Source organism: Dipodomys merriami, unplaced genomic scaffold (genome assembly GCF_024711535.1).
Source record: "Dipodomys merriami isolate MVZ:Mamm:240054 unplaced genomic scaffold, mDipMer1.0.p SCAF_369, whole genome shotgun sequence".
Classification (NCBI taxonomy): Eukaryota; Metazoa; Chordata; class Mammalia; order Rodentia; family Heteromyidae; genus Dipodomys; species Dipodomys merriami.
In genome coordinates this window covers 229,235-256,978 of record NW_027205259.1, presented here as the reverse complement: position 1 = coordinate 256,978, position 27,744 = coordinate 229,235, and the positions used below count along the sequence as shown (strand labels likewise).

At 35.4% G+C, this 27,744-nt stretch overlaps 1 protein-coding gene across 1 annotated transcript in view; it reads left to right on the top strand.

Moving 5' to 3' along the window:
* Positions 1 to 27,744, top strand: part of LOC138804550 (inactive N-acetylated-alpha-linked acidic dipeptidase-like protein 2) — a gene marked incomplete at its 3' end in the record, with an annotated part of 613,633 nt that overhangs the window by 436,222 nt on the left and 149,667 nt on the right. Inside the window, exon 5 of the mRNA XM_069988885.1 lies at positions 11,542 to 11,692. Coding sequence (XP_069844986.1) covers positions 11,542 to 11,692 — 151 coding nt within the window. The remainder of the gene's footprint in view (positions 1 to 11,541; positions 11,693 to 27,744) is intronic.

Below are 27,744 nucleotides of genomic sequence, written 5' to 3'. Positions count from 1 at the left end.
TGAACATCTAGATGGGAAGCATAGCAGGTTGATTCAACAGTTAACCTAAGAGTTTACCAGGTAAGTTAGAGTCAGGATGGACTTTGGCACCTCTCTCTTTAAGCAATAACTATGATATAAATGAAATTATCCATGCGCATAATATATTTCTTCACCCCAAAGGGAATCAGAAAATCAAGATGACCAAGATAGCCAAAAGCGTTTCTGGGCTAGGGAAGTGGGAAAAAATCTGACTTTAACCTCAAGTTTATATTGTTGAATGTCAATTTCTGCCAGACAGGATTGCAAAGGTAATGGCTAGTGATCTATAAACTGCACCAAGAGACATGAACACCGACGCTTCTTTGGCATCAGTAAATCTTTCTAATTAGTGAAACTAGAAAAGATAAACATGGAATTTACCTTGTAATTTAATACTTTACATGAACCATGCATCTGATTTGCATCCCTTAAATGGAAAACTTGAAATGGCCTAGGATTGGGAACATCCCTTAGCTGCTCACGTCTTTTTACTAGCCTATATAATTGAGCAAATTAATTTCAAGAGGGGAAAAAGAAATTATATCTCTGTGAAGTGGATTGGCTTATTAATTGAGAAAAATGAATATGGTAGCAAAATATGTATTTTACTGATTAGCAAAAGAAGCAAAAAAATTACTATCCTAATTCTAAAATGCATAAGCTCATATTTTAAGGGGTGGAAATATAAAATTATAAGGAAACACAATGAACTTTGGAAAAACATATGCATCCTTTGGAAGATCCTAGAATTTTCAGCCCTTTTGATCAGACATACATTGAAAAGCAAATAGAGCTTGGAATTCCATGATAATGGAAGAATATCTTGATTGTGCCTGAAGATTTACCTTTGGAAATAAAACTCTGTCTTTTTTACTCAGTGGTGTAGATAGCTTCCACTGTTTAATGGCTGTTCCAGGATGGAGTTTCGTTGGCCTGATCCAGTATTTTTTCATTTCCTATCTTGCTTGTGAGCCAAGCTACAGAGTTGAGTTCCTGAGGGAAAAAATGAAGTAAAATAGAGAATAAACATAACTATTTTTTAAGGAGAACTAAAATATAAAAATTCCCTCAATACTTTCAAACAAAGTCTGGAAAAATAATATATTTTTAAGTGTGAAGCCTTTCCCATACAATGACTATTGCATAAACTATCACATAATTTAATATGATTTCTTCTATAAACAGAAATTTGCAAATTTACACTATTATAGCTTTCACATTGTTTAGGAACAGTATGGCTTTATGTAAACACATTTTCACATCTGAAATCTGGCATTAATTAAGTACTCATGGTTGAGAAATTTTTGTGTCAGGATTGCATCATTTTTAAATAACAATTTTTCAAGCTACTATGAGACAGTAATGAGATATGTTTAGAGTAGAATAACAAATAGTCATGTATGAGCTGGGTACAGTGCATCAAATTTTTTAATCCTTGGTACATGGGAGACTGGGGGTAGGGAATCAAAGTTCAAGGCTAACCTCAGGCCTAAGAGTACAGAGGACTATTCACTGTGTGTAGTGGTATAGGTCTGTCATCCTAGTAATAAATAGAAACACAAGAAGGAGAATCACATTCTAACCCCTTTCAAGCATAAAGTGAGATTCTGCCTTGTAAATGATCAACACAAAAGGGGGTTTAGATTGATGTAAACATTATAGTTCTGGCTTATCGACTGCAAGGCCCTAAATTCAAACCACCCATAGTGTGTGGGGAAAACACATATGTATACTATAGAAATAGGATTTATTTCCATTTTTCTCCCTTCTCTTCTCCTTCTTCCAATCTCTCCCTCACTCCTCCTTCTTTTCCATCCTCTCATACACTCTCCCTCTCTCTCTTCTTTCCCTTCCTGACTTTCTTCCTTCTTTCCTTCCTGCCTTCCCTCTCCTTTCTGAATTTTAATGATGTAAGATAGAGATACTTTTGAGGACTTTGCAGAAAACTTAACTTTCTTAGTAACTGAGATTTTCTCTTTACAAAAGCAGAAAAGTCAATTCTTATTAATCTTACTAGGATTATTTAAATAAGTTCAGATTTATCAAAAGCAGAATTTTGAAATCACAGTTTAAGGTGGTCAGTAATTTTGTAAAGGAATGATATACATATTCCTTGCATTGTGAGTACAATGAGTCTTCATGACTGTAATAGCCTTTATTTTGGAAAAACTACAAAGATATGATGTGGCTTATGAAACATATCAAAGCAAACAAATCTTAGGAACCTATTTTTTTCAACAAATTTGACAAGAAATGTGCGTATTACCTTACTTATGTAACTGTAACCCCTCTGTACATCATCTTGGCAATAAAAAAGGGGGAGAAAGAAACCCATGGTACAGAATGGCATCTTGTAAACAGCCATTTTTTAAGGTTTTAAGTTATTTGTCATTACAAATGAAAAACATCAGATAGGACATGAAAATAGAAATAAAAAGATTACTTTTTAATACAAAGTGAATAAAATACAAAACAACTATTAGAAAATATATTTTTTCACATCTTTCAAATTCAATATATAAATAAGAGGCCACAATACATACTAAGTGTATCCACAATTTCAAGAGAAAAGGGAAAACATAAAAATAATTGCTTAAGCACCAGTCACTGGTGAATCTTGCCTATAATCTTAGTTTCTCAGGAAGCTCAGATGTGAGGATCATGGTTTGAAGTCAGCCCCGGCAGGAAAGTCCATGAGACTCATATCTCCAGTTAACTACCAGAAAACCAGAAGTGTTGCTGTGCCTCAAAGTGATAGAACACCAGCCTTGAGCAAAAGAGCTAAGGGACAGCATACAGGTTCTGAATTCTAGCCCCAGGACAAAAAAAATGCTGAAGAAATGATTTTTATATTATCATTTGATATATTTATTTCCCATACATTCCAGAGGTGTTTACTTTAAACAAATAAGAATTTATTATGGGGGGAGGGAAAGTGGGAGAAAAATGAGAGAAGGAGTAATATCGTTTGACAAGAAATATATTCATTGCCTTACATATGTAATGTTAGTCTTCTGTATGTCACCTTGACAATAAAATTAAATTAAAAAATATAATGTAAAAAAGAAAAAAGAATTTATTATGAAAGTTTACATATCTATTTTTAAAAGTTTACTTTTATTTTTATGGCTCCAAGTCTATAATCTAAATATCTCAATGTATTATTTTAATATATATAATAATCTCTTTAATAGTAATTTTGAAAAGTGCATGCTTTTTCTGTCAAGATAAAGCAATAGGCACACAGTCTTCAGAGTATTGATTTCAGTCTCTTTTCAGAAAACAGAGAGAGCAAGAAGCACTTTATGGGCTCACTTTTTGCTAACCATTTTGTGAAGAATAATGTACAATTGAAAGGAAAGTGTAGTTTAGTGAAATTATCCCCAGATTTGAATTAAAAAAAACCAAACTCCACTTTGATCCCTTACACTTTTGTGTTATGTTTGTATTTCATTATGAGGGCCCAAATAGCTTCTATTTTATATTTTTATATTTGCTTTATTTGTGTTCCAGTACTGGGGAATTAACTCAGTGGCTGAGTGCTCTCCTTCAGTTTTCTCTGTTCAAGGGTGACACTCATCACTTGAACCACACTTCTACTTCTCACTTTTTCATAGTTAATGGTAGGTAAGACTCTCATTTTTCTATCAGGCTGCCTTTGAACTGCAATTCACAGAATCCAGGCTGCTGCATAGCTAGACTTAAAGGCCTGGCTCACAAAGCTCTGAAGGCAAGATGGTTCTTGCAGAGCTAGGAATTTGCTACTTGTTGGACAAACAAGAGCCTCCTCCTCTCTTAGTTAAAATGCATGTGTCAATTTGGAAGTGGCAGACATCTTAAATAGTGAAACTCAAAAGAGCATGCCTAGTTCAATCAGTTCAAAGGCGTGAACTGACAACTTAGACACATCTGTGAGTGGAGTAAAGCCCAATTATGGAATTCAACTACTACTCTTGCTGACTCAGAGATTAAGCAGATTGTATAAATGACAGTAACAACCACATCCTCCTTCTAGACTAAAAACAGATATTTCTGGTAAAAAGTTAAAATAAAAGCAAGTAAGGAGGAAAGTATAGAAATTACTGCAGGTTCCTGGCTCTTATCCTTCCTGAATAAGTTTTTTTGTTCCTTAAATATGAAATCTATGTTCTTTCCCCGAGCCCAAATGATACCTATCCAAAGCAATAGAGTGGAATGAAGACTAGACCATTCTAAGCTATCAGACTAACATCCCTGATAAAAGAAATCCCCAAGAGGTTGAGAGTTTTATAATATCTGATGAACAATTCCACTGTATTCTACCTATGAATTGGTCATAACATTCATTTCAGATGTGACTATTGGCAAGCAATAAGAATTACCTTTATGAGTAATACCTGAAAAGAAATAAATTAGTAATGCTCATGGCAGAAATACCAGACCAGTAATCTTGAAACTGAGTAACAATGTTTATATGGAAGCACAAAATCATGATGTCAAACACCATTGGACTTGATTCAGCAATTAGTATCTGTTCTCAGATAACAAAATGAAAAAGGAAAGAAAAATTTCAACAAGGCCTTTAAATGAAGGATAACGAAAGAACAAAACACAAATGACTTGCTTTGTAAAATTCAAGCTGTTACATCATCACAATATTTGTAAGATGTTACAAAGACTATGTACTCAATGAGATTTTGGTCCTAGTATGTGTTATAACATAAGCACCTGAGTTATTTTGTTTTACTTTATACCATAGACTCTATGTTATAAGCACCTGAGTTATTTTCTTTTACTTCATACCATTCACTCATTTGTTCGTTACCTGAAATAAATTCTATTCTAAGTTATGTACAACTCAACAACATTCAAAATATTATTTTTATGCCAAGTATTTTACTAGGCACTGGGTATATAAGATGAAAACCTACTTCCAACCTCAAGTAGGTCATTATCTATTATTGCTAAAGTTAACTGCAAAAGGCTTCCTAATTCTGCAAGGAAAAGAATTAAATTGTTTGTATATTAAATGATGTGGAGATTTTTTATCAGCATGGAGGTGTTCACTGTGAAGCTATTAAAGACGTCTCCAACTCTGATTTGGAAATGGAAAAGTGTCTTGGGGTATTTAAGAACCATTTCTCAGTCACCATCGGGCTATTGCAGGCAGCAAGATCTTGCTGAGTCTGAATCCATCAGAGCAAGGATCATTTGGCTCAGAGTTATGAGGCTCTTTGAACAAGTAAAACAAGGTTGGGGAAGGATGAGTAGGAGGTTGATTTAGTGATTTCTAATTTTATGTGATTTAAAACGCGGTTTCTCTACAAAAGGATTTGTAGCTACCACTGATGGACATTTATATAAACATATTCAGTAAATTTATACAATATTTAACTTCTCTCTTGGGAATAAAATGCTGATTGAAGTCCTCCTATAAAAGTAGATACATTCCCAATATAAACAGAAAATTGATAGCATCGTCAAAACTATCTACTTAACCCTGCATGATTATGTGATTGTTCTTATGCTAAACTATGCAGCATATTTTTGCGAATGGATGCTGTGAAATCATGTTAGAAAACAAAATTAGCATTTCACTTTGTAATAACAAATCTTTAAAATGGAGTAATAATAAATCTGAAAGGATTTGCAACTGTGTAATAAGAAACCTGAAAGAAGGATGCTCTTAGGGGAGGGACACAAAAGCACAATGCCTATGTGCTTCTGACCATATAAAATAAGATTTATTGAAATGACCTCCAGGAAATGGAAACAGGCTTTGTCTTTGCTGTGTTTTTGCTTTCTTTTCTTGCTTATTTATGTGTGTTGGGGAGGATAAAAGGGGGCATAAAATGGAAGACCAAAAGGTGAACAAATGCTGCATTGATACTGCTCACTAGATACGATGTTGAAAATGAACTATACAGGAAGGGGAACAAAAATAAATGGTGAGACAAAGGACAAAGGGGGAACCAATACAACAGCAATATTCAAGACACTATGTTGGAAGTGATCTGTAGAACTTGAGGGGCAGGGAAAGAGGGAGAAAAATGAAGGAGGGGATCACAAGTTCTGTAAGAAATGTACTTATTACCTTACTAATGTAACTGTAACCCCTCTGTGCATCACCATAACAATAAAATTTTAAAAAATCTTTTGGGTGAGGAAAGGTGGGGTTAGAAACAGAGAGAAGGGAGAGAAAGTGTGACATTGTCCAAACAGAAATGTACTCATTACCTGACTTATATAAATGTAACCCCTCTGAATATCACATTTATTATAACAATAAACTAATAAAACTTCCGTGTTCCTTATATCTTACATCTCACAGAAGCTTAATGAAAAATTAAAATATTTTATTATTTCTCCTGAGAACCAATGTCAGAAAACTGTTTTAAAGATATCTTTAGTTGGAAAGAAGGAAGAAAATGAGAGATGGAGGGAGAGAAGGAAGAAGGGAAGGAAGGAAAGGAAGGACAGAAGGAAGGAAGGAAGGGAGGAAGGAAGAAAGGAAAGAAGGAAGGAAGAAAAATGATTTCCACTTCCTTGTTTGTGCCTAGAAAACATATTGGTGATAGAATGACTTTTGCTCAGTAAATTTAGGTTATTATACAAGATAAAATTTTAGACATCCCACTGGTAGAACTTTTGAGAGCAAAGGCCTTGCCTTAGGTCATTTTGTTATCAATGTATGTCAGTGTTTTCCTTGTATAAAAATAGCTTCCGTTATACAGGGAACAGAGAAATGATCCTGAAGTCTTAAAAACAGTTTTTAAGAAGTGGTTAATTTCTTTTGTTTTACTTATTTTTTAGTCTTAGTTTTATTTTAAATATGATATACAGAGGGAGTACAGTTCTATAAATCAGGCAATGAGAACATTTCTTTTTGAACAGTGTTACCCCTTTCCTAATTCTCTCTCGGTTTTTCCCTCATGTCTTGCCCCTGCACATGTTGTATACTTCCTCAACACAGTGTCTAGTGAGTATCACTAGCACATTTGTTCACCCTTTGTTCCACCATTCCTCTGCTCCACCCTTACTCTCCCCCAAATAGATAAAATTTACATATAAGACAAAAAGTACAGAAAACAATAACAGCAACAAAGGAGAAAATACAATTAAAATGAAAAAAGTAATGAAAAATCTCATTTATTTTTATGTGTATCATTTTATATGATCATATGCACATATCTATTGAGGCTTTGTGATCCTCTCCTAAAAATCTCCTTTGGTCTCACTGTGGTGTTTTACCATCCAGTGTGTTTACCTGCAGATTTATAGGCTCTAGTTACAATAAATGAGGGAAACCCAGCAACCTATGTTTCTGTGGATCTGGTTTACTTCACTTAACATAATTTTTTTCTAAGACAAAAGCTGTGCGAGTGACTGCAAATTGCTCAGCAGGTATTCTACCACTTGAGCCATGTCATAAGCCTTGATTTTTCATTTATTCATTCACCTATTGAATTTTACAATGCTTAGACTAAACTATATGTGATCTATCAACAAAAGGTGGAATTTCTGTAGAACAAAATGTATATGAATATGGTTTCTTTCAACATACCTATTGCACTGCATTCACTCTTCTCTTCATGAACTGAGATGACCAATGCTCATGGGAGGAGATGAACTGAATGATGGAGGCACTGTGACACAGGGACATGAACACAAGCACCTCAATACTGTGAAACTTGGTCTAATAACCAGGAACAAGATTGTGACTAATGAATAATCACATATAGGTTATGAATGTGTTGTACACAGAGTGCTTCAAGCATATGTATTTTTTATTTCTAGAAATTACCATGTCATATTTGTGGACAATAATTAAAAGGGAGACTGGCACTATAAAAATTAAAAGCATAAATAAGAGAACTACTGTACTAATATATATATATATATATATATACATGTTGCAATATCATATATAAAATAATATTTTGACCTATCCATTGCACCTATGATAATGTTTCTTAAAAATAGGCATTTATGCCAAGATTTAGTTACAAGGATTTTATTGTAGTATAATATAAAACAAATAAAAATTATCTGTACAACTAGCAGAATTAAATAATTTCTTGCCTTATAGTATTATTTATATCACATATACATGATATTATGATATATGTGATATACTACATATATGATGTAAAATTATTTATTTATAATTTACACATGTATTAAAAATAAAATGTCTTTATTAATATAGGCAAGTGTGTACGTATTGTTAGTAGGATGTTTTGTATACTTGTATGTAACTACTACTCTTTGGAGATTGTTCCACAAAATTGAACTCTGGGCCTGAGCACTGTCCCTCAGCTCTTCAGCTCAAGGCTAGCGCTCTACCACTTGAACTACAGCACCACTTCCGGTTTTCTGGTGGTTTATTGGAGATAAGAGTTTCACAGACTTTCCTGCCCAGGCTGGCTTTGAACTGCCATCCTCAGATCTCAGCCTCCTGAGTAGCTAGGATTACAGGCATGAGCCACCGGTGCCCATCTACGAAATTTCTTTTTTGTCTGTATCATTTTCTGTCTGAGCACATGAATCACTTCAATACCAAGAAACCAATTTTTTAATATTCGAAACAATTTTTGCTAGACATGTTTATATTTAACACAATTTTTGCTAGACACATTTATATTTTTCTTTATATATTCTCCTGTAGTAAGCAGAACTTACAAAATAAAACTTTTCTTTTAAATAATAACTATTTCAGTTTGGATAATAATAGCTCATAACTATAGTGCTAACTACTCCAGAGGCTGAAATCAGAGGTTTGTGGTTTAAACCCAAGTCAAGCTGAAAATTCTACAATATTCTTTACTTATCTCCAATTTACTACCACCACCACCACCAATAAAAGTAACGGAAGTAGAAGTTCAGCTATAAGTGAAAAGGTCAAGTGAAATGAGAAGCTTTGAATCGTCATACACACACACACACACACACACACACACACACACACACACACACACACACACACACACACACACACACACACACACACACAGACACGGCATGCTGTTACAGCATGTGGACCATTTGGTGCCCTTCCTTGGACTTATGGTGGACTTTGGAAGAGTAAATCTTAAATCTGGCCCTCTTTTTCATATTCCTTTTGCTCATTTTCCCTTTCATCATCCCTATTTTCCCCTTAAATTCTTTCTTGTTCTCCATTAGAAAACAGAGAGAATTATTCAATCTAAGTTTTTTGTTAAAGAATTCAAATTGGAGTCATTAGTCAGCTACACCTTATTTAGGTTCTCAATCTTACCTATTAAAATTTTGTTATAAAGTATAAGTTTTACCTTACATCCCAAATTGTAAAGTACAAAACACGTTTAAAGGAGAGGAAAATGCTGTTAGTGTAGTATGTGTATATTCTGTTTTTAGGTGGTTTTCATTTTCAGTTGTTTCCTTTATGCAGTTAAGAGTCGTGCTTTATGTAAAATGATATGTTTGTCTATTTGTTTCCAGTAGAAATGGATACTAAGAATTTTCCTCAAGCTCCATTTTCTTTAAGAATAGCTGTGGTGTTAACACATGTTTCATGTATTTTCTTCTTTACAATACTCTTTTTTTGTGTGTTATGTGTGCCAGTATTGGGGCTTGAACTAGGGCCTGAACACTGTCCATTAGTTTTTCTTTATTTTTTATTTTCATTCAAGGCTTTGCCATTTGAGCCATAGCTCCACTTCCGCATTATTTTAATAATTAATTGGTGATAAGGGTTTCCACAGACTTTCTTAGTATGACTTTATTTGAACCTGATCCTCAGAGCTCAGATTCCTGAGTAACCAGGATTACAGGCATGAGCCCCTGGCACCTGGCTACCATTACCCTTCAATGCCTACTCCAAGCCTGTTTAGTCAATGCAGAATGTGCAATGATACATAAAATTAGCATGACCCCTACCTTTTTTTTTTTTTTTTTGTCGGTCGTGAGGCTTGAACTCTGGTTTGGGCACTGCCCCTCAGCTCTTCAGCTCAAGGCGAGCGCTCTACCACTTGAGCCCCTGGTTTCCTAGTGGTTTATTGGAGATAAGAGTTTCACGGACTTTCCTGCCTGGGCTGGCTTTGAACCACGATCCTCAGATCTCAGCCTCGGGAGTAGCTAAGATTACAGACATGAGTCATGGGCGCCAGCGACCCTTACCCTCTTTAATTGTCCATCCAAGGCCACAAGGACCCCTGTTTCTTACGTATTGCAAAACTCACTAAACAATATAAGCAATAATTAGGAAGTGAGATATAGGTGGTAAGTAAAGCCACACTATCAGCAGTAGCTGTCTTTATTAAACCTTTCATCTTACTCTTATTTAATATCATCTAATTTATTTTACTCTCTCATGGGAAGCAAATAGAATCAGCAAATCATGATTATTGTTCCTCATATCAGGTGAGTCATGCTAAGATGCTTTCCAAAAATAATAATAAGAGTTTACCGGGCTAGAACAAGGAATACATAAGAAGGTTAAGTTCATCTGTCATGTTACTTATTGCACACTTATTTAAAACAGAGTGGGGACAGTGCTTAAGCCCAGAGTTCAAGCCCCATGACCGACAAAAACAAAAAAACAAAAAAGATAAAAAACAGAGTGAAGTGGTGTCTTTATATTAAAAATGCTTTCTCAGAGGTAAGCTGGGCTATTTCTAATTTCTTTGTGTGTGTGTGTGTGTGTGTGTGTGTGTGTGTGTGTGTGTGTGTGTGTGTGTGTCAGTTGCGGGGCTTGAACTTTGGGACTGGGCTCTGTCTCTGAGCTCTTCAGTTCAAGGCTAGAGCTGTATCACTTAAGCCATAGCTCCCACTTCTGGCTTTCTCTGTGTATGTGGTGCTGAGGAATCAAACCCAGGGCCTCATGCATGAGAGGCAAGCATTCTACCACTGAGCCATCTTCCCAGCACTATTTCTAAACGTTTAAGGACAGGATAGATAGAAGATGATCCCTAGGCCCCTCCTGGGGTTATGAGACAATCCCTTACTAACCTGGCTGTCAGGTCTGGCAGAGCATCCATGGTAGAGAATATGATGACTGATATGCTAGGACATCTGGAAGGTTCAGAACATTGACAATGAGAATGGTTTCTTCATTTTAGTAACTAGCTGGACAGGCTTAGCCCTGGAGGAAATGTATCACAATGCTGCTGTGATTCCTGCTTTAGGGAAAGGCAGGGAGATGATCAGAACCACTGTTTTTACTGTAGGGCCTTGCATATTTTTGATGCTCTCTTAATTTCATGGAAGTAGAAAGTCTAAATCTACTTGGATAATTACAAAAGAAATGATGAGAAATTCCATGATCTACCGAGTGATATTTCACATAAACAATGTGAGAATGCTGACTAAATATTACACATATCATAGAACCTACAGGAGGGAAGGGCAGAGATAAGTAATAAAAAATCTTTGCATGGGATAATTGTCTTCTTAATAACAATAATAAACAAGAATCATCCTATTTAAACCACATTTGTGAATGATAATACCTGAACTTGCAGTGTATATGGTAATAGTTTTAATAGTTTATTTCCCTTTTAGATTTCCTTGTTGGAAAAGGCTGGATTTGGAGGTGTTCTTCTATATATTGATCCTTGTGATTTACCAAAGACTGAAAATCTTAACCATGACACTTTCATGGTGACCCTGAACCCTGGAGGAGATCCTTCCACACCTGGTTACCCGAGCATTGGTGAGTTTGTTCTTGGACTTTTTAGGCTGTGATTCGTAAGTTGATGCTAGCTAATTAACCAAGAAATAACAAAATCAAAATTTGCACAACTCCACATTTTTAAAGAGACAGCAAATATCTTATTGCATACATGAACAAAAACATTTATGTGAAATGTCGAAAGTGCCTTAAATCAGCTGTAATAACTCTATATGAAAGTCTATGTCAGCCATTTCTAAGGCTTTGGAAGCTGTCAAAGGAGATGCTAGAGAAGTCTCCCCCAAGAGAAGGAGCCTTATTGGTTCCTCCTGTTTCTGGCAGCATCTGACCACAATCTTAATATCACATATCCTTTTGCTCAGTAAGCTGTTTTGTTTCATGGTAGTTGGGATTCTGTGGCCAAGAGAAGAGGACTGATTTTGGAGCAGCTCTCTGCACCATTGAGTTTCTGTCCAATGACTGTATCACTGACAAATACCCTGTACATTTAATTCGGCTGAGAAAAATGCCCTTTACACTTTTTCTTTTTCTTTTCTTTTTCTTTCTTTCTTTCTTTCTTTTTTTTTGTCATTCATGGGGCCTGAACTCTGTGCCTGGGCACTGTCCATCAGCTCTTCAGCTTAAGGCTAGCACTCTACCACTTGAGCCACAGCACCACTTCCAGCTTTTTCTGCTTATGTGGTGCTGAGGAATCCAACCTAGGGCCTTATGCATGCAAGGCAAGCGCTCTACTACTGAGCTACCTTCCCAGCCCTCTTTACACTTTTTTTTTTGTCAGTCGGGGGCCTGAACTCTGGACCTAGGCGCTGTCCCTCAGCTTTTCAGCTCAAGGCTAGGGCTCTACCACTTGAGCCGCAGCACCACTTCTGGCCTTTTCTGCTTATATGTTGCTGAGGAATCGAACCAAGAGCCTCATGCATACAAGGCAAGTACTTTACCACTGAACCACCTTCCTAGCTTGCCTCTTTACACATTTTATCCAGGGTGATACTTATTGACCATGACAATTTAATTAGTAATTAAACTTATCAAAATAAAATTGTCCATATGTTCTGTGAGTGTTTTTCTTTCTTTCCCCCAAATATTATAAAAAATGTTATTAATCTTTCTTAAATCCAGCTGTCTTTTCTCTATTTGTACTAGCAATACCAATCAATTAGTAACTTTCTCCAAAGGGATAGTACATTGAATCAGATTAAGAAGGTTTTTTAATGTAATTACTTACAGTTTGTGGTTTACTGCTTTGTCTATTATAATCCACACAAGCATTTATTTTTAGGAACTCACTGTATTTTTTGTGGGCCTTTTATCTGTCTTTCAAATTTTGAACTAAAGATTATTAGTTGTCTACATACAATTTCTATATATCATTGTAAATAGTAGTCTAGCTTCCCATTCATTAATCTTATTGTAATGTGCTATAATTACTCTGATTCAGTAGGCTACACTTGTATCAAGTTGCCCAAAGTATACTATATCTACCTATTTTTGTAAGTTGTCTAGTTGGCAATATTTACTCTTAATAAATTTCTTGGCCCAAGAGGCAATCCAAAAATTCATATGGAACAATAAAAGACCCCGAATAGCAAAAACTCTCCTCAATGGAAAGAACACTGCTGGAGGAATATCAATACCAAATTTCAAACTCTACTATAAAGCCATAGTAATCAAAACAGCTTGGTATTGGCATAAGAACAGACCTCAGGACCAATGGAATAGAATTGAAAACCCAGAAATGAACCTACAGACCTATAGCCATCTAATCTTCGATAAGGAAGCTAAAACAATAGAATGGAAGAAAGACAGCCTCTTCAGTAAATGGTGCTGGCAAAATTGGTTAACTACTTGTAGAAAACTAAAGCTAGATCCTTATATATCACCCTGCACCAGAATCAACTCCAAATGGATCAAAGACCTTGAACTCAAACCAGACACTCTGAAAACATTACAGGATGGAATAGGAGAAACCCTAGGTCTCCTTGGCTCAGGCCGAAATTTTCTGAATAGAGACCCGGAAGCACAACAAATCAAAGAAAGGTTGGACAAATGGGATTGCATAAGATTGCAGAGCTTTTGCAGGGCAAATGACATAGCTGGCAAGATCAATAGAAAGCCCACCGATTGGGAGAAGATCTTTACTAGCCATACAACGGACAAGGGTCTCATATCTAAAATATACTTGGAACTCAAAAAATTAAACCACCCAACAACAAATCCTCAAAGAAACAACTGCCCAATAAATAAGTGGGCGAAAGACTTAAAGAGAAACTTCTCTGAAGAAGAAAGAAGGATGGCCAATAGACACATGAAGAAATGTTCAACATCCCTAGCCATAAAAGAAATGCAAATCAAAACAACATTGAGATATCACCTCACTCCAGTTAGAACGGCAAAAATCAAGAACTCTAACAACAACAGATGCTGAAGGGGATGTGGACAGAAAGGAACCTTACTTCATTGTTGGTGGGAATGTAAACTTGTTCAACCACTTTGGAAAGCAGTATGGAGGTTCCTCAAAAGACTTCACATAGAACTCCCCTATGACCCAGCAATCCCACTTTTGGGCATTTACCCAAATGTTTACAAACAACACCACACTAAAGCTACCAGCACAACTATGTTTATTGCAGCATTATTTACCATAGCTAAGATATGGAACCAACCCAGATGCCCCTCAGTAGATGAATGGATCAAGAAAATGTGGTATATATACACAGTGGAATTCTATGCCTCCATCAGAAAGAATGACATTGCCCCATTTGTTAGGAAATGGAAAAACTTGGAAAAAATTATATTAAGTGAAGTAAGCCAGGACCAAAGAAACATAGGTCCCATGGTTTCCCTTATTTGCAATAACTAGTATATGTCTGAGACAAGCAGAAAAGGTCAGATAATGTGATGTCAGGAAAATGAACCCTTAGATATGTATTTTAATGTTTTTTTCTTTCATGCATGTGTTTCTAATGCATTTATAAGATTATCTCTTTGTTGCTTTGTATGTCCCTCCCCTACAGTATAACCCCTGCTTTCACTATATTTGATGTCAGTATAACTTGTGGAGGAGATGGGGAAAAACCAGTTGTTTAAGGATACAGGTGGACCTGTTGCAACAATGAGAAGTACAAGTTGTCATGTCCAAAACTAGCTTTACAACGTCGGTGCGGGGGGGGGGGGGTAAGGGGGGGGAAGGAGAAGGATTGGGATTGGGAGGAGGTGGGAGGCTGGGAAGGGATGTGAAGGGTAAACAAAGGAGGAGGCTACAATGCTTGGTAAGAAATGTACGCATTATCATTCCCATGTAATGTAACTCCTCTGTACAGTATGTTCACAAATAAAATGAAATTAAATTAAAAAAATAAAAAATAAATTTCTTGGCCCAGATTATTGTATAAAAGCAGAATTCAGTCATAGTCAGCAAAATTTTAGCAAAGTCTTAAGGACTCTTAAGATGATTTTTTTCTTTTTATTTCAAAATTCACAAATGTGGTATATACAGACTCTTGGTACCTATCTTCCATTCTCCTGTAATAAGAATGTTAAAATCATCAAATTCACACAATCAATGTAATAAAAGATTTACAGATTTTATTCAAATCTCTCGTTTGCTACTAGTCTTTTCCGAACCTCTACCCTTCATTCCTCTCTTCCTCTTTCCCCTCCTTTTCCCTTCCCTCCTCCTCTCTCTTCCCCATTTATTCTTCTTTCTGCACATCTGAATGCTAGCATGTTTTGTAGAAGGTCCCTCAATTGAGCATGTCTGGAACTTTCTAATGAATAGAGTCAGGAGCAGTAGGAGAAATCTTATAATCTACTGATAGCATATCAATAGGTCCACAGATTTTGCATGTCTCACCTCATGATGCTTATCTTTATTCCTTCTATTACTGTGATGTTGGTTGGGTTTCCTGCGGTGTTGTTTTTCTTTGGAATTGTAAGTATCTCCTGGGAGATGCTATGAGACTGTGCGCATCCTATTTCTCCTTATACTTTACCCCAGGAATATGAAGAATTATCAATAGCTCCTGTCTGTTGCAACTATTAATGTGGTATTGCCAATTGGTGTTTTTCTATTTCTCTCATTTATTTAGAATGTGTAAAGAAATACTTCTAAAATATTGAGTAATCACATTGGCTACATACTTAACAGTGAACGACTATGCAAAAAATTATGTAAAAATTACTAGTGGGCTTCTTAATTCTAATGATTAAATACCAGTGAAGTAAATGGTACTATCTACTATGTTCCTCAATTCTCTTGTATAGATCTCACAAGAAAACTTACATTAAAAATATAATGTTGATGGAGTGAAAACTTCCTACTTACACATGTAGTTTTATATAGTAGAAAGAAAAGGCAAAACTAAAATTCATTCTATTTTTTGGCCTAGAATAGAAGAGGCTATGACTACCTACCATGATTTATATTGATGGCTTTGATTCATTCAAATATTCTCAATATTCTCTGAAATATTCTCAATATCTTTGTCTTATGGTTTTATTGGTCTTTAAAAAATATAATACAATACTTCATAGATTTTTTTTAACTTAGAGGTAGGAATAAACAAGAATGAACGGTGTGGATTATGAATAAAACCTATAAATAATGGTTTCTTTAAAGTCAACCAATTAGCTAACTTCATATACTCCAATACTGTCAGTTAAATTATTAGATAAACTTAATTTAAAACTATTTTTGTTTTACAATATTAAGAACTCTATTTCTGTAATTAATTTTAGAGAAACAAAGTTCTAATGAAGATGATTAGAACAATAAAACTCCCAAGGGTTATTTTTAAACCGGATCATTTGGTTTTCACTATAAACAAAGAAAATCAAATGGTGTAATGCTTAGTCTATTTGATCCACTTAGATTGTTCAGCCTATTAAAATACTAACATTTTTGTTTTCTCTGTACATTATCTTACATTTCACACTACCATTTACTATTTTCTATGTAAAAGATGCACCCATTAAATATTTACACCATAAATGACAAATGGATACTTCCTGTATCCCCTTGCTTACTTAGCTAAGAATGCCTCATCACTTCAAAGAGTTTTTTTAATTTATTTTTTATTGTGAATATACCATACAGAGGGGTTACAATTACATGAACAAGGTAATGAGTACATTTCTTATCAAGCATTGTTGCCTCCTCCTTTGTTTTCCCTTACCATCCCTTCCCAACTCTCCCCCCACAATGTTGTAAAGTTCGTTTTTTGACATAACGACTTGTAACATCTCATTGTTGCAATGGGTCCACCTGTATCCCTGTTTAAACAATTTGTTTTTTCCCTTCCCCCCCCCACAAATTATACCAACATCAAATACAATGAAAGCAGGAGTTATACCGTGGGGGATGGACATACAAAACAACAAAGAAATCATCTTATAAATATGTTAGAAACAATCACAAGAAAGAAAAAAAACTTTTTAATACTTATCTTAGGTTTCATTTCACCTAACATCAACTTATCTGACCTTTTCTGCTTGTCTCAGACATATACTAGTTATTGCAAATAAGGGAAACCATGGGACCTATGTTTCTTTGGTCCTGGCTTACTTCACTTAATATAATTTTTTCCAAGTTTTTCCATTTCCTAGCAAATGGGGCAATGCCATTCTTTCTGATGGAGGCATAGAATTCCATTGTGTTTATATACCACTTCAAAGAGTTTTGAGTCCTATTACTCACTGACCATAATAAACCTTAGATTATCAAGACTGACTTTTCTCATAATACAAAATTTTCAAGCTAAAACTTGGAAATAAAACACTTCAAACATAGTGTGCATGCTGTCACTGTTTAAGCTCAAATATGGAATATTTATTCAGTGTCAGTATCAGTTGTTTATTGCTAGGGAGCATAACCAAATATTTCTGTCTATTCAAGGTACATTGTACTCATAAGTTGGCATTCTTAATTGAAACTCCTTTGTTTAACTATTTAGAGATAATAAACATTAAATAAATTGCATAAAAGAGAATATCAGTGTTCATTTCCACAGAATATAATGCAAGTGGATTGTGCTATCCAAAGGAAACTTCACATGATATCCCATCTTATTACATACCCTCATAATTATTTGTTAGTATGGAATTAGAGCAGAGAGTAAATAGTGTCTAAATTACACATCTTCTCATAATTCAGAAAAGAATGCCTTGAGATATTCTGTACATATGTAAAGCTTTATTATCATTAAGTAGTTGGAGTCAAATCAACGTTTCATCTCTGGGTACAATGCATTCTGACAATACCACCATTTCCCTCCTTTACCTGTATCTTCACCCACCCAAGTTTTTTGATTCCATTTCTATATGTACATTAAATAATATGAAATTCTTTTAACTAACATAATCTTTTATGTTCATCAGACACATTAATGTATTTTCTTAATCCCTTGATACTTCCCAAATATACAAAAAAAATCCTGCTCTAGCTGTACACTGGTGGCTCATGACTGTAATCCTAGCTACTCAGGAGATTGAGCTCTGAGGATCACAGTTGGAAGCCAACTGCCACTAACTACTAGAAAATTGGAAGTGGAGCCTTGATTCAAAGTGGTAGAGTGCTAGTGTTGAGCAAGGAAAAAACCTCAAGGACAGTGCCCAGGCCCTGAGTTCAACCCCAGTAACTGACAAAAACCATCTTATTGTAACTATGTAGAGCAAGAAGGAACCACACAACTTGGTAGTGAATCAAGTTTTGCACTGTGTGAGAGGGGCATGATTCAAATTAGGCTGCAGGAGACAGAGTAACAAGAAGAAAAAGTGGTTACAACCTCCTGCAGAATATACAGAGGTGGGTGGAAATCCCTGCAGAGTATGTCAAAGGTGGCGGGTGTCAATAAAGGAAAGTATTTGTTTGTAAATGACAGTGTGGAAAACAATGGGTTTAGCCTTTCATGGTCCGCCAATTGTGAGTAGATGTTTTGATTTAGTAAACTTGGTTGTAGAGAATCCCTCCTGTGCCTTTCCAGAGTCTAAGTCTTATGGACGGTGAGGGAGATGGGAGGCACACAGCTTTCATGATCACCTTTGTGAGGATGTCTTCAGTTTCTTTTGCTGTTTCAACTATACCAATGTATGTTTCAACATTGCATATACATGCATACATACCTGTGTGTATATATGTGTATGTGTTTTAAGTGTTTCTATAGCAAAAGTATATCCTCAAACTTAATGCAGATAAACACTGAATAGCTTAGCCAGACACTCAAATAAATGGTGTGTGAGTTACAGTAAAACCATAACTATAACACCATCAATAACTTCTAGAAGGAGTTGTATATTCTCTAAAATCATTCGTTAGCTACATATGTTAAAACCACAAAGAAAGCTAGAGAGTTGTGATATAAATATAAAAATAAGAGAATGAGAAAGAGAAACGACAACTGTCTTTAATGAATAGTCCTTTTGGTAGGGTTAAATATGTAATAGAAAACCATTCTTCATTTATTTTACAAATTTTATGCTGGTTATAGTATTTGTTATATGATAAATTATAGAGTTAAATGAGTTATATTTATTATATATTTATTAAATATTATATATTTATATTTATTGTTATATGAGTTAATTTTAGTGTGACCAGCAAGTAACTGACTGGCAAATAAATCAAAATCAAAGCTATTTCTTTCAATTTGATTTGGTGTTGAAATGTCCTTATACTTTATTTACTGAAATCCATATAGATTTGAAGCTTTGTGTCTATGAACCATTCTGTGCTCTTATGAATCTTTTTTATCCTTTGGTTGAAATTCTGCAGAAGAATGACTTCTCAGTGGTTTTACTCTAGTGAAGTGTATCAAACAACACAGTTTATTTAATATTCCCAGTGTTACAATTCAGTGGATCTGTGTGTTGTTTATCTACTTCTTCCATATTACCCCTGCCAACCAAAACCATTCAAAGAATAAAGAGCATCACTGTAATTTGTGACAAGTCTTCACCAGGTGTTCCTGGTCCAGTTACCAGGACAAATGTCTAAAGACTGACTTGAGTTGGTACTAAATCAACTGAGACAATGTTGAACTATGCCCTGACTAGAACAGCAGAAAATATAAATATGTGTCTAGTTGTCAAAGCAATGTGTTAGATATTCACAGCATGAAATGCCTTGACACTTGGTGGGGGAAAAATAAAATGTGCCTGCATTCTTTCCATTTCACTCTCTCTGACTTGTGTTTCTTGGCATGTGGTCTAAAACCTTAGATGTGCGTGAAATATATATTTCCACTTGACTCTTAGAAACCTTAAAGAGGATTATTAAGCACCAAAAAATTTCATAAATTCAAGTATCAAGTATGAAAAATATGGGTTATATAAGTTCAAAGCCAGTTTTGTTAACACAAATTTCATCTTCCTATGCAAGGAAACTTCCTGTTGATTGTTGAAATATCTAAGATTATAACCTATGGAGAACAATTTTGAGTGGTTATTCTTCTTAAGAGATCAGTGTGTTCCCTGATACATTTGTCATTCAAAATATTCTTTATTGGGCTGGGAAGGTGGCTCAGTGGTAGAGCGCTTGCCTTGCATGCTTGAGGCCCTGAGTTCGATTCCTCAGCACCACATAAGCAAAGAGAAAAAAAAAGCCGGAAGTGGCGCTGTGGCTCAAGTGGTAGAGCACTAGCCTTGAGCTGAAGAGCTGAGGGACAGCACCCAGGCCCAGAGTTCAGGCCCCACAACCGGACCCAAAATATTCTTTATTGTTGTGCTGGGAAATCTTTACTTTAAACAAGGGGCCAATAATAGAGATTTTACTTAGTTGAAAAATCAGAGTTCTACATAAATATGTAGTGAATTCTGAGAAAAATAAAAATCATCTGCTTAAAAATATTTACCAATGAATCCTGAGTTGTCTAACTTGTGGTCTAGCCATATTCTACTAATATGATTTTGTCTTTATCATACAAGTTAAATAAGGGAGGTAAGAAAATAACGGAGACAATGTAATCTGATATCAAATCAGCAATTTAAATTTAATGCTGAAGAAGTTGAGATTTAGTTTTATATTCAATATATGCTGGGGGGCAGCATTCAAGGAAAAATATAAAATACAGATAGAAAATTCTAAACCTATAAACTGTACGAATTATAGCATCAAAAATTTGATTGAACTATTTGTAGTTACCATAATCTGAGAGCATGTCTATCACAAACAGTAGCTACACTTTATAAAATGAATAAATAGAACAATTAATTAATTAAAAAGATAAGGAACAATAGTAACAAAAAGTGAGTTTGTTCATCTATGAAATTATGTAGGATATTTTGTTGGAATAAATTTAAAATCTGTCATTTCTCTAGTCATACTTATTGTTCGAAAATGCAGTTCTCAAAGACTCACAATGTTCTTTAATAATGAGTACAATTCATGGATCTAGGCAATAAATGAGGAAATATCCATAAAATAATCTAAAGAATAGGAATAGACCTGAGGAATGAAAAAGTCTGTCAATCAACATATTTCATCTTCCCACTCAATTTTCATGTGTCCAAATCTACAATGTTCAGGGCTTGTTATATGTAATGTGGGATTTTTCTCTTGATAAGCTTAAAAATCCTACAGAAAATATTACAGGCATGACTAATATGCAGGTATAAAATGACAAAATTCCATATGTTATTTTTATATTCACTAATCAAATGGTAAAAACAACATAAAGACAATATCAATCCCCTTGTAAGCCCTCAAGTTAGTAACAACTTTTCTTGATCCATTCATCTATTGAGGGGCATCTGAGTTGATTCCATATAGTGAATAATGCTGTGAATAATGTTAGGTTCCATATAGTGAATAATGCTGTGATAAACATACTTATGCTAGTAGCTTTAGTATGGCCTAGTTTGTGATCCTTTGGGTAAATGGCCAAAAGTGGGATTATTGGGTCATAGGGGGGGTCTATGTTGAGCCTTTTGAGGAACTTGCATACTGTTATCCAAAGTGGCAAAACAAGTTTACATTATTATTGCATTTCATTAACAATCAGGTCTTCTGAATTTTTCCCAAAAATTTGCATAAAATCATTTCAGTTTGTATAACTAGAACAATGCTAAACCATAATATTATTTGTATCCACCATTCAATATAATATATGTACTGTGTTTTATTTAAAATACATACAATATATAAATATATAACACATAAATAATATATATGTAACAAAATTAGATATGTATATATTATATATACATTACATTATCATATGTATGTGAGTATGTATATGTAGAGAAACAGACACAGAGAGAAGAGTCAGAAAAGGATGTAGACTGGATCTCCTTGTATTTCTCAACAATACTGGCAGATAAGCATTTTTTTAGTTTAATTTTTGCAATTTTGAATTTTTCATATATTTTTATTGTAATTTTCCCATACAGAGGGATTATAGTTACATGAGTAAGGTAATGAGTATATTTCCTATTGAGCACTGTTACCGCATCCTTTGTTTTTCCCTACCATCCCTTCCCTCCCTACCTCCCCAATACCTTCTTCACCCCCCTAAATTGTAAAGTTCATTTTCAACATAGTGTCTTGTACATCTCATTGTTACAATGGGTCAACCTGTATCCTAGTTGCAGCATTTTGTTATTTCCCTTTCCTTCCCTAAATTAGAAAGATGTATATACAAGGTAGAGGGCACCAGAATCAAATACAGTGAAAACAGGGGTTATACCATGGGATAAGAACATATGAAAGAAACAAAAAAATCACATAGTACATTATAAGTACATTTAAAACGACAACAAGAAAAATAAAAACCTCTTGTGTCCCTATCATAGGGTTCATTTCACTTAGCATAATCTCATGCGGTCATATGTACATAGCTTTTGAGGTTTTCTGCTTGTTTGGTAAGATTTTCCTAGACATATGTTAGTTATTATAAATGAGGAAAACCATGGGACCTATGTTTCTTTGGGACTGGCTTACTATACTTAATGTAAGTTTTCCAAGTTTTTCCATTTCCTAACAAATGGGATCATATTATCCTTTCTGATGGAGGCATAGAATTCACACACACACACACACACACACACACACACACACACACACACACACACACCATTTTCTTGATCCATTCATCTATTGAGGGGCATCTGAGTTGATTCCATATAGTGAATAATGCTGTGAATAATGTTAGGTTCCATATAGTGAATAATGCTGTGATAAACATACTTATGCTAGTAGCTTTAGTATGGCCTAGTTTGTGATCCTTTGGGTAAATGGCCAAAAGTGGGATTATTGGGTCATAGGGGGGGTCTATGTTGAGCCTTTTGAGGAACTTGCATACTGTTATCCAAAGTGGCAAAACAAGTTTACATTACGAACAACAAGGAAGTAGGGTTCCCTTTTGGTCACATTCCCTCCAACATCTGTTGTTATTAGATTTCTTGATTATAGCCATTCTAACTAGGATGAGATGGAATCTCATTTGCATTTCTTTTATGGCCAGAGAAATTGAACAGTTCTTCATGTGTCTATTGGCCATTTTTATTTCCTCTTCAGAGAAGTCTGTCTTCAAGTCTTTAGTCCACGTATTAATCAGGCGGTTGTTTCTTTGTGGCTTTGTTGTTGGGGGATTTGATTTTTTGAGTTCTAAGTATATCTTTGATATGAGACCCTTGTCTGTTTTGTGACTAGTGAAGATCTTCTCCCAATCTATGGGCTTTCTATTGATCTTGCTATCTATGTCCTTTGTCATGCAGAAGCTTTGCAGTAGAAGCTTTGCAGTTTCATGCAATCCCGTTTGGACAACCTTTTTTTGATTTGTTGTGTTTCTGAGTCTTTATTAAGAAAATTTTGGCCTGTGCCAAGGAGACTTAGGGTTTCTCCTATTCCTTTCTGTAATATTTTCAGGGTGTCTGCTTTGACTCTGAGGTCTTTGAGCCATTTGGAGTTAATTCTGGTGCAGGGTGTTATATAAGGATCTAGCTTTAGTTTTTCTACAGGTGTTTAGCCAGCACCATTTACTGAAGAGGCTGTCTTTCTTCCATTCTATATTTTAGCTCCCTTATCGATCAGGTGGCTATAGGTCTGTGGATTAATTTCTGAATCTTCAGTTCTATTGCATTGGTCCTGAGGTCTGTTCTTGTGCCAGTACCAAGCTGTTTTGATTACTATGGCTTTGTAGTAGAATTTGAAATTTGTTATTGATATTCCTTCCTGTTCTTTCTGCTAAGGATTGTTTTTTGCTATTTGGGATCTTTTATTATTCCATATAAATTTTTGGGTTGCTTCTTCTATTTCCTTGAAGAATGAGGTTGGAATAATGATAAGTATCACATTGAATTTGTAGATAGCCTTGGGAAGTATTGCCATTTTCACAATGTTGATCCTTCCAATCCAGGAGCATGGAAGGTTTTTCCACTTCCTAAGTTCTACTGTAATTTCCTTTTTCAGGATTTTAAAGTTTTTGTCATAGAGGTCCTTCACTTATTTTGTTAAGTTAACTCCTAGGTATTTTAATTTTTGTCAGGCTATTACAAAGATTTACTTTTCTGATTTCAGCCTTGCTCTTCTAGTTATTAACATACAGAAAAGCCATTGATTTTTGAAGGTTAATTTTATATCCCGCTACTTTGTCAAAATTTTGTATCTGCTCGAGTAACTTGAGAGTGGAGTCAATGTGGTTCTTTCAATGCACGTTTATGTCATCTGCAAAGAGGGAGAGTTTTACTTCATTTTCCCTATTTGGATCCCTTTATTTGAAATTTTGATGTAACTGTGAAGACAAATTGCAAGAGTAGTGCAAAGCTTTCTCATAGTATTTACCCAGATTCATCAGTTGTTTGTGTTTGCTCCATCAGCATTACAATTTGTCCTCTGGGAAGGTGGCTCAGTTGTAGAGTGCTTGCTTTGCATGCATGAGGCCCTGGTTTCAATTCCTCAGCATCACATAAGCAGAAAAAGTTGGAAATGGTGCTAAGGCTCAAGTAGTAGAGTGTTAGCCTTGAGCTGAAGAGCTTAGGGACAGTGCCCAGGACCAGAGTTCAGGTCACACAACTGACAAAGAAAGAAAGAAAGAAAGAAAGAAAGAAAGAAAGAAAGAAAGAAAGAAAGAAAGAAAGAAAGAAAGAAAGAAAGAAAGAAAGAAAGAAAGAAAGAAAGAAAGAAAGAAAGAAAGAAAGAAAGAAAGAAAGACTACATATGCTGAGGCGAACTCATGGATCAAAAGGGAGTGCAACCATGCATGAGACCTGAGTTCAAACCTGAGTAAATTTGTTCTTAACTGTATTCAAAATATTCAAGTACCATTTAATGTACATGTGTATGCATTGTTTGACACTGAGTGGTAGCTATCTTTCCTCTTTCTTTCTGAAAATTTCAGTCTGTAATATGTAAGGACAGATAGAGTCACAGATAATGTTACAATAAAGTCATAGGTGTCAGGAAACTTAATACTAATACAAAAATAGGTTTTCATCATGGTGTACAAATTTCATTAGTTGTAAAAATGAATTTTACAGGTGCTTTTACTCCTAATCCAGAGGCATTCTGTGAGCACAGCTGCTTCATTGCATCTTGATATTCTGTCATCTGTATCAGGTCCTTGATCCAGAATTGGGTTTTATGACTTCACATTTTTTTCAAGAGTACATGTCATTTCCTTTGTGAAATATCTCCCAATTCAGGTTTATTTGGTGTTTCTCTCTAATTAATTCAGATTACATATTTTTCTTTAGCAGAAACATTTCATAGTTACATTTTGTTCTTCTCAAGTCATTGTATCAGGAGATGTCAGTCCTGACACTGCTAATATTTAGTTATTTAACATGGCATGTGACAGGTTTCGACAATAGTTTATTTCCTCTCCGTCATAAATAATATGTGAAGCTATATCTTGAGACTGTATAGGTATTCTATTTTTCCAAACTTTACCCACTAGTTTTAACAATCATTAATGATTCTTGCCTAAGTCATTCATTACTAGGTTGGTTGCCAGATGTAAATTTTCTAAACCCAGTTCTTTTTAAATATTATTAAAGATCATAGTACTGTAAGTAAAAGATTTGCTTCCTCTGTTTGTGCATTTATCTTCGTTCTGTTTTATATCAAGAACAATTTATTACTTTAAATATTACTAATTTTTTCATTTGTAAATAGAAAAGAATTAGTACTATTTCATTTGAGAAAGTTATTTAGAAATGAATATATAATTACTGAGTCTATCAACCAGTGCTGAACTATCACTGTTTAAGTCCTTTCAGTTGACAAAGCTAGGGAAGAGGTCTGGGAAATAGATGCTGGAAGACAGAAAGCTGTAAAACTAAGCACTGGTGCGTCACATTTGTAATAATAGTAACTACTCAGGAGGCCGAGACATAGGAGGTAGCCTAAGAAGAGAAATCACTGATGTTCTTATTTCCAAGTAACCTGAAACTTGCTGGAAGTGGAGGTATGGCTCATGTAGTAGAGTGCCAGGTTGAGCCAAAAACACAAGCAAGAGTGCAATGCCCTAGAATTTCATAGGTAGTACAAATACAGTACTCTGTGTATATACACAGATACTGATAGTTTCAGTTCCAACCAAAGATGTGTAAAGTTGATAAGTCTTCCCTTTCCCCTAATTGTATGTTTCCTTTTTAAATAAAATAATACATGTGTAATTTCTATTGTTACCATTTAATTTATATAAACTGTCACGCACGATAAATTGTCATCTCTAATTTTTTCCATACTTCGTATTTTATTTTATTTTATTTTATTTTTTTTGTTTTTGTTGGTCGTGGGGCTTGAACTCTGGGCCTGGGTGCTGTCCCTCAGCTCTTCAGCTCAAGGCAAGCGCTCTACCACTTGAGCTACAGCGCCACTTCCGGTTTTCTGGTGGTTTATTGGAGATAGGAGTCTCATGGTCTCTCCTGCCCGGGCTGGCTTTGAACCGCGATCCTCAGATCTCAGCCTCCCGAGTAGCTAGGATTACAGGTGTGAGCCACCAGCGCCTGGCCCTACTTCATATTTTAAAGAGACACAAGTTTTGTTTTGTTTTGTTAGAAAGTAAACTTGGCTGACATGTCCAGGTGCAAGTTGTGAGAGTGGATTTGGTTTATAGGACTTCTACTGGACCTTAACATTTGCAGGAAACAAAGGACATAGCTCTCTGTTAGGAACATACCTTGCTCCATGAAGAAGAAGAAAAGTGATCCAAACACAAGTGAATTTGTGATCTAACAGATAGGACCATTAGTGGGCCAAATGCCCCCTCCTTTTTATTAATACTTTTTTGTTGTTGTAGTTGGTTGTGGGGGCTGAACTCTGGGCCTGGGCACTGTCCCTCAGCTCTTCAGCTCAAGGCTAGGCCCTACCGCTTGAGCCATAGTGCCACTTCTGGCTATTTTCTGCTTATGTGGTGCTGAGGAATCGAACCCAGGGCTTCATGCATGCAAGGCAAGCACTCTACCACTGAGCCACCTTCCCAGCCCATTATTAATACTTTTATATGTCACTGGAATGGAATTTGAACTCAACTCCTCTCACTGGCAAGGCTGTCATTCTACTGAAGGAGTTAAACTTCTATAACCTCTTTTGTTTGTTGTTGTTAGTTATATTTTGGTCTTGGAGTCTAGTGGTTTTTATGCTTAGGCTGATATTGAACCATGATCTTCCAGATTGAAAGCTTCTCAGTGGCTAAGGTTACATACGTGAGCCAATATTCCTCCCAATATAAGGCCAGGTCTTCTTTCATTTTTTTAATTGTGGGGCTTGAGCTCAGGGCCTGGGCACTCTCACTGAGCTTTTTCATTCAAGGCTAGCAGTCACTGAACCACTTTCAGGTTTTCTAGGGGTTAATTAGAGATGAACAGTTCATGGAATTTCCTTCTCAGGCCAGCTTTGAGTTGCCATCCTTGGATCTCAGCCTCCTGAATAACTTGAATCACAGGCATGAGCCACATGCCCCCATCATGGCCAAGTCTTGTTGTCCCTTTTGCAACTATGCATTGAAGATAAGCATCTCCAAGAATGACATTATATTGAGTGACGTAATTTTCTGTACTTAAAACCAACACTGAAAAATTTAAAATCCGAGGATCTCTGCCCCTAAACATCACAGAAACCATGGCAAGCTCGTTGG